This window comes from Tupaia chinensis, unplaced genomic scaffold (genome assembly GCF_000334495.1).
Source record: "Tupaia chinensis unplaced genomic scaffold, TupChi_1.0 Scaffold000602_1, whole genome shotgun sequence".
NCBI lineage: Eukaryota > Metazoa > Chordata > Mammalia > Scandentia > Tupaiidae > Tupaia > Tupaia belangeri.
The window spans coordinates 71,177-78,514 of NW_006160120.1; the positions used below are offsets into that span (position 1 = coordinate 71,177).

General features: G+C 56.0%; 2 protein-coding genes across 3 annotated transcripts in view; one reads left to right on the top strand and one right to left on the bottom strand.

Annotated features, from left to right (window-relative positions):
- Positions 1-64: 64 nt before the first annotated feature.
- On the top strand, positions 65-6,089 carry CTSA (cathepsin A). 2 transcript variants are annotated; one of them, XM_006158531.3, is made up of 15 exons: positions 65-162; positions 409-587; positions 763-874; positions 1,085-1,135; positions 1,221-1,307; positions 1,522-1,677; positions 1,988-2,079; positions 2,439-2,523; positions 3,110-3,201; positions 3,283-3,361; positions 3,451-3,590; positions 4,208-4,283; positions 5,154-5,243; positions 5,399-5,503; positions 5,646-6,089. In XM_006158531.3, exons 2-15 carry the CDS (start codon positions 409-411, stop codon positions 5,727-5,729), a joined length of 1,428 nt encoding a protein of 475 aa, XP_006158593.1. In that variant the 5' UTR covers positions 65-162; the 3' UTR covers positions 5,730-6,089. The 2 variants fall into 2 exon arrangements, with proteins under 2 accessions (XP_006158593.1, XP_014447090.1); XM_014591604.2 differs by lacking the exon at positions 65-162 and adding an exon at positions 187-208.
- The window catches only part of PLTP (phospholipid transfer protein), a 15,861-nt gene continuing 14,432 nt past the window's right edge, over positions 5,910-7,338 (bottom strand). Inside the window, exons 13-16 of the mRNA XM_006158530.3 lie at positions 7,068-7,110; positions 6,910-6,973; positions 6,757-6,833; positions 5,910-6,339 (exon numbers count right to left, since the gene is read on the bottom strand). Of these exons, the coding sequence (XP_006158592.1) occupies positions 6,208-6,339; positions 6,757-6,833; positions 6,910-6,973; positions 7,068-7,110 (316 nt within the window). The 3' untranslated portion in view covers positions 5,910-6,207. The remainder of the gene's footprint in view (positions 6,340-6,756; positions 6,834-6,909; positions 6,974-7,067; positions 7,111-7,338) is intronic.

A 7,338-nucleotide genomic window follows, 5' to 3' on the forward strand; every position in this document is an offset into this window, starting at 1 on the left:
GACTTTGGGCATTGACCTGACCGACACCCCACCCCCGAACTCGCAGTCCAACGAGGGGCCAGGAGGGAAATTGTCACATGACTCCAGAGCTCACGTGACTCCGAGTACACATGACTTCAGCTTCCAGGCGCTTCCGTGAGAGCTAGGACGCCGCGAGCAGAGGTGAGCGGACCTTGGAGGCTGGAAGGGATCCCTAATTTCCGGGTCGGTGCGTCGCGGAGAAGGCTCAAGTGGCTGGGAGGGAAAGCTGTACAGGGGCTGCGAAAGCTGTACAGGGGCTGGGGCTGGGGCCGGGGGACCGGGGCTTCCCTGGCGGATGTGCCGCCAGTTCCTCCCCAGGGGCAGCGCAGAAGCCCTGAGGATCGACGGAGCGTGTAAACAGCGGTTGCCCGCTGCTGCTTCTCGCAGATGGTCCGGCCAAAGTTGTCGCCGCTGTTCCTGCTACTGCTGGTCTCGTGGGCGCGCCGAGGCGAGGCCGCCCCGGAGCAGGACGAGATCAAGTGTCTCCCGGGGCTAAGCAAGCAGCCGTCTTTCCGCCAGTACTCTGGCTACCTCCGAGGATCCGGCTCCAAGCATCTCCACTACTGGTCTGGCGCCCTGCCTCTTAGGGCGAGCTTGGGAGGGGACGCTGCAAAGCCCTTGCTGGAGGGTGGTGGTGATGACAGAGGGTTTCAGAAGACCCCCCCCAGGGCCCCTCGGATCCAGGAAGACTGGAAGAGACGTCTTCATCTGTGCTAACTCTGCTCTAACCCCCCCTCCCAGGTTCGTGGAATCCCAGGAGGACCCCAAGAACAGCCCTGTGGTGCTTTGGCTCAATGGGGGTCCGGGCTGCAGTTCCCTAGATGGCCTCCTCACAGAGCACGGCCCTTTTCTGGTGAGTGGACAGCAGCTCTCCCCTCCCCTAAACCAGGGAAGACAGTGACGCTCCCTAGGAAAGGTTGGGGAGGTCCTTCGACTTGGTGATTTTCCAGAAATGTGTCTTTCCCGATCCTCAGCCTTTTTTCACCTGTCACATTGGCTCAACTGTCTGTCCCCCAACCCAGCTGACCCTTGGGACTTCCTTCGCCATCTCTTTCCTCCTCAGGTCCAGCCAGATGGTGCCAGCCTGGAGTACAACCCCTACTCTTGGAACCTGGTATAGCGGAGCGGTGGGTCCTGGGGGTGTCCTGGCACTTGGATGGGGTGGGGGACTGCTTCAGCTCATCTCCCCCGCCCTCTAGATTGCCAACATGCTGTATCTTGAGTCCCCAGCTGGGGTGGGCTTCTCCTACTCTGATGACAAGTTGTATGTGACCAATGACACTGAGGTGAGTCTGGTGCCTGCCCATAATGCCCCAGTGGCATAACTGGGGGGAAAGATTACATGGCCTGGGAGTCCATTCTTGGCTGTCATGTGCTATCTTATGTGGTCATGGGCAAGTCACTTCCTCTTGCACGAACAGGGTGAGTTGGTGTCATTATCTCGACGCACTTTCCAGATCAGATGCCAAATCCTGATTTCCTCCATCTTGCCACCCCCAGGTCGCCCAGAGCAATTACGAGGCCCTTAAAGATTTCTTCCGCCTTTTTCCGGAGTACAAGGACAATAAACTTTTCCTAACAGGAGAGAGCTACGCTGGCATCTACATTCCCACCCTGGCCGTGCTGGTCATGCAGGACCCCAGTTTGAACCTCCAGGTGCAGGGCAGCTGCAGGAGGGAGGGAGGCATCGTGAGGCCATAGCCTTGGGGTCAGCAAGGTCGGACTAGTCCATGCCCCATCCAAACCAGTTGGCACCCAACCTCCCTGCCACTAGGTGCCCTAACTCTGTTTGCATACCTCCCACAACAGGAAGCTCACCTGTCAGACTGCCAGCTCTGTGCTTTACATTGAGCAGCCTCCCCACCCAGCCACCCCCACAATCTTCCAGATTGCTGCAGGTCTGGGTGTAGGTCAGGGCGGCTCCTCGTCCCACTGCAGATGAGCTGAGCACCTGGGTGTTTCACAGGGGCTGGCTGTGGGCAATGGACTCTCCTCCTATGAGCAGAATGACAACTCCCTGGTCTACTTTGCCTACTACCATGGCCTCCTGGGAAACAGGTATGGAGATGGACTGTTGGGCAATCTTGGGTGGGGTCGGTCACGTGGTCTCTGATTGGCACGTGCTATTCCAGGCCTGGCCCTGGTTTGTGAGCAGAAGGTGGGGGCTGGGCTTATTCTGAGGGCTTGGTGCTGAAAGGCCAAAGAACGAAGCTCAGAAGTTAAAGGGACTGAGGGCTGTCTGTGGCCCTGGGGCAGCTTTGGTGACCTCCAAACTAAGCCTGTGCTACCCTCCCTCATGCCTTGGAGCCAGTGCCTGACTCGGGAGGGTAGAGGAAGGCGGTGGGAGGGTGGAGGGGGGCGGCGGGGTATCCTCTGCTGTCCACCATGGGCTAAGCCTTCTCACTGATACCACACAGGCTCTGGTCTTCCCTCCAGACCCACTGCTGCTCTCAGAACAAGTGTAACTTCTATGACAACAAAGACCCGGAATGCGTGAACAGTGTGAGCTTCTGCCCAACTTTGTATCAGCACTGCTGTCCTTAATCCCAAGAACAGGGCCTTATGCCCTCCTGAGGACTCCCCATCCCCCCCTCCCCCCTTTGCTTTCCTATCCTGCCTTTCAGCAGTTTGGTGTCCTCTGGGATGTGAATCTGTGTGCATTCCCATCACCACCACTCGTGACTTTCTGGACTCATCTATGACCCTGTGCGGGGGGTCATATACATTTACCCAGTGCCCATGCTATGCCAGGCCCTGGCCGAACTGTGTCTCTGTAGACTAAGTCTTCAAGACTCTCCTTGTGGAGCCATCCTCCTAGCCACCTTCCCCAGATGGAGACACTGAGGTCCAGGATTTTGAAGTCACTTGCCTGAAGTCAGAGTGCAAGGGAACAGTAGTGGTAGGATTTAGAACTCTCAGGTCTGGAAGATTCTTTTCACTGAGCTTCAGTTTCCCTACCTGTGAAAAAAAGTGGGTGAGGAATTTTTGACTAGAAGCAAAGCAGGACCACGGTACACCCTGGGTTATGTTGGCGAGGTTGTGCAGGCCACCAGGGGTCCGTAAAGCACCGCTTGGTGTGTCATTGCAGCTTCACGAAGTATCCCGCATTGTGGCCAGCTCTGGCCTCAACATCTACAACCTCTACGCCCCGTGTGCTGGAGGCGTGCCAGGCCATTTAAGGTAGGTACTGCCTTGGGCTCTCTGGGCCCAACCCAGCCCCATCTGGAAGCTCAGCATCCACCCCTCACACTTTTCTTGCAGGCGTGAGACGGACAGTGTTGTGGTCCAGGACTTAGGCAACATCTTCACTCGCCTGCCACTCAAGCAGACATGGTACCAGGTGTGTAAGGACACATGCTTCCTGCTGGTGGAGGGGGCGGGGCAAGAAATGAAGACCCTGACCCACTTCCTGTACCCTGTACCCCCCAGGCTCTGCTGCGTACTGGGGATAGGGTGCGCATGGACCCCCCCTGCACCAACACCACAGCCGCTTCTACCTACCTCAATAACCCTTATGTGCGGAAGGCCCTCCACATCCCCGAACAAGTGCCCAGATGGGACATGTGCAGGTGAGGGTCTGTGGCCACTTGTGGCTCAGGGTGGCAGGCAGGCTATTGGGGTTCTTGGGGATCTTTGGCTGGGGTTTTATGATGGGGCACCATGGGCATTCTGAGCATGAAAAGCAGATGTTGAACCTCCCTGACCCTAAGTGGACTGATCGTTGGTCAATTCACTCATAAATTGGTTAGTAGCTATCACTTCTGTGTTTAGTAAATAGAGACTGTTTAACCCCCACGGCAATACCATCCCCAGCTCCCAGATCTCCTGTTCCCTCCACATGTCAGATGGTGACCCCAGGTACAAGGGCCACTTAGATCTGTTCTGATCAGTGCAAACACTCTGATTACTCTGTTATGCCTTGAGTCTGATACCAGCTGGCCCCTAGAAACCAAATGCTAGTTGCATCCCAGTCATATCAACCATCAAGTACCCTGTACATTTCTCACTGGGGGTGGGTGGGTTGAGGACTTCTGAATTCCAGCTCCCAACCAGGTAAGCCCTAGAGAAATGACAGACCCGAAGAGGGGGACCAGGCTGGAGCTTGGGAGAAGAAAGGTCTGACCTGTTGACTCTTTACTCCCCCAATCCTTGGTCTCCCTCGGGCCGGTGTGCGTGTTCCCGGCAGCTTCCTGGTGAACTTACAGTACCGCCGTCTCTACCAAAGCATGAACTCACAGTACCTGAAGCTGCTCGCCTCACAGGTGAGTAGGGACAGCAAGCCAGGGGTCCCTTGAGAGTTCCCCCCAGGATGGAGAAGCCAAAGAGTTACCTGTGAGGTCCTAGGGTTGCCAAGGTCAAGACTTGATCCCAGGTTTGTCCCCAGCCTGCTTTGCTGGGAAGCCGAGGATTCTTTAGAGTAAGAGCTGTTGGATCCTATCACCAGAGGGCAAACAGGTCCAGAGTGGGAGAGGGCCTTTTCCAAGGTTAGTAGGAGGCACTGGCAGAGGCAGGTTAGGACTAGGTTCAGTACAACATGGTGGGTACAAGCATGGGCCCTGGGACTAGCAGGTGGCATGGAGGTTAAAGCAGCTGGATCCGATATGACCAATTTCACGGTTCGAGTCCTGGACCCGGTTTGAAAAACACCAGGCTGGTGTTGATAGGTGGTATGGTGGTTAAGAATGTTGGACTCCACATGGCCAACCACAGTTTGAGTCCCAGACCCGGCAGCTTACTTTCTCACTTTCTCTCTCACTTTGTCCCTCTCCGGTCAAATTTAAATAAATAAACTAATTAAATAGAAAGAAAATAAACCACACTGGGCATGTGTGCATGTGTACCCAAAGTCTCAAGAAGAGAATGGATTACAGTGTAGCCATCCTCACTTGGGTTGATTTCTCACTTACCCTCTATCTCTGTTTCTCTCCTGTAGAGAGTGCATGCACCCTATAGCAAGAAAAAAAAAAAGCATGGGCCCTGGAATCAGATTGCCTGGACCTGTTGTAACAGTCAGAAACATCAGTTTCCTGGTTCCTGCTATCTAGATGGGCCCCTTGGGTTCCCTGAGGGATAGGCGTGGGCTTATTTCAGGCCTCCCCACACACACATTTCCCCCCCCCATCCTGTTCCAGAAATACCAGATCCTGTTATACAATGGGGATGTGGACATGGCATGCAATTTCTTAGGGGATGAGTGGTTCGTGGATTCCCTCAACCAGAAGGTGAGACGGGTTCCTGGCCCCAGGATAAAGCTGGGTGTGGGGACAGGGGTGGGTGTTCCTGGAGTGGCTGGCCCTGAGGACTTGCTGGGAGCTGGCCACAGGGCGATGGGGCTGCTGTGGGCTGCTGTGGGCTGATGTCTCTCCAGTGAGGGCAGATGGAGGTGCAGCGCCGGCCCTGGTTAGTGGACTACGGGGAAAGCGGGGAGCAGATTGCTGGCTACGTGAAGGACTTTTCCCACATCACCTTCCTCACTGTCAAGGTAGGGCCTGCTGAGGGGTGACGGGGCCGGAGGAGCCATGCTTGCCCTCTGGTTTCCTTATATGTGGGGCTACCAGTTTTGGGGGGACTGGGAAGAATGAAGGACTTGGACACAGGGAGAGCATCACGCTTTGCCCCCCCAGGGTGCCGGACACATGGTCCCCACCGACAAGCCTCAAGCTGCCTTCACCATGTTCTCCCGCTTCCTGAACAAGCAGCCCTACTGACCGCAGGCTGCTGCCTGATGCTGCCTGGTCCAGCCCCTCGTGACCTCTTCTGCCAGGACATGGGTCCTGTTTTATGCAAAGTGCCGCCGTGGGGCAGGTCCCTGCCTCCAGAACCAAGCCCCTTTCCCAGCCTCGAGCATTCCAGACCCTGCCCCAGTACCTCACATCCACAGCCCAGGGGCAAGTTAGCACTTTATTCCCACAGCAGTTCCTGAAAGGTAGCCTGGACCCTCCCTGCTTAAAGAATGCCTTTATCCACACACTGATCCCACCCGAGGAGCCCGGTGGAGCTCAGGACAGCCCACAGGAAGGGCTGGACGGATTGGAATTGATTATGGAATTAAACTGAGTACAGCTTCACGCCCCGGCTTCTCTGTGGCACTGGGGGTTAAAAGTAACACTACAGGCTGTGGAGGGGAGAGGGCAGGGCTGAGAGGCTGGAGTCCCAAGTGGCAGCTGCCAGGGTGGGGATAAGGGCTCAGACAGCTGCTGTCAAGGGTGGAGGGGCACTAGGTGCCTGGGGATCCCTGGTGTCCACAGGCCGGTTCTTCTCAATCACTTCTCGCAGGCCTTTGGCAAAGTGGAGGTCAGCCCCAATCGTGATGAAGCCCTGTGCAATAGGGCAGAGAGGGGAGTCTCATCTATTTGTCAATCATCAGGCCAGAGTATAGAAATAAAGAGAGTCCTTAACCTTGAGGGACTCTCATTCTAATGGAACAAAGTAGCAAAGCAGTTCTCATAATTCCATGTCAAGGGTGCTAAAATAGGGGCTGCTGGGCATCAGACTATCAAGGAAGGCTTCCTGGAGGAGGTGAGTTTTTAGCTAAGACCTGAAAGGTTAGTAGGCATCGGGGTGGGATCAGAGAAGAAAGTTCCAAAACAAGGGCATGACCAGTGCAAAGGGCTGGAGGGGTCTGGTGTAAAATTGAAGTGAAATCTCAGTTGGTAAGGGATCAGCTGGCTGGGGTCAGGTCTTAGCAGGCTCTGGGGGACTGCAGAGGGACCTCCTTTGCCACGCCCTACTCACCGCATTATTCATCACCACCTCACGCACAAAGTCAATGCCCTCGGGTAGTGGGATCTGCACCCCACGCCACATCCGTTCTGTGGGTGCAAAGAGCTGGCTCAGCCTGGGCCCGCCCACTGAGCCCTTCCTCCCTCTGCACGCCCCCAACCCTACCGTTGAGCATGGGCATCACACCAATCTGCAGCATGGCCTTCAGCGGGGTCTGCAGCGGGATCAGCTGAAAGGGGGAATGATGAAGATGGCAACCAGTGGGGGGAGGGTTTGCCTTAGCGGCCCACCACAGCCCTGCCCACCTGCCGTTCCCCACTCACTGCCAGCGACTCGAATGCAGACTGGTTTGAGTAGATTCGGAACCTGTGGGAGAGAAACGAGTCCAGCGGCCATGAAGCCTGGAAGCTCCCAGTTCCTCAAGGCCCCCAGGCCCACCTGCCAGGGTTCCTGGGTTTCAGTCCTCAGTGACCCACCGATGTGCCTAGGCACTGCCACTTTCCTGGTGCATGTCTTTGGGCAGACATTTCTTATCTCTGTTATCTCCCCTCCAAGTCTCCTTTTTACGTGAGCATTTCTGGCTGCCAGATTCCT

What these genes read in the sequence shown, in the direction of transcription:
- CTSA (XM_006158531.3), top strand. Translation starts at nt 409, where the DNA reads ATGGTCCGGCCAAAGTTGTCGCCGCTGTTCCTGCTACTGCTGGTCTCG. An exon ending in TCAAGCAGACATGGTACCAG is followed by an intron (nt 3,362 to 3,450) that starts GTGTGTAAGGAC and finishes TGTACCCCCCAG; the next exon opens with GCTCTGCTGCGTACTGGGGA. An exon ending in TGGATTCCCTCAACCAGAAG is followed by an intron (nt 5,244 to 5,398) that starts GTGAGACGGGTT and finishes CAGTGAGGGCAG; the next exon opens with ATGGAGGTGCAGCGCCGGCC.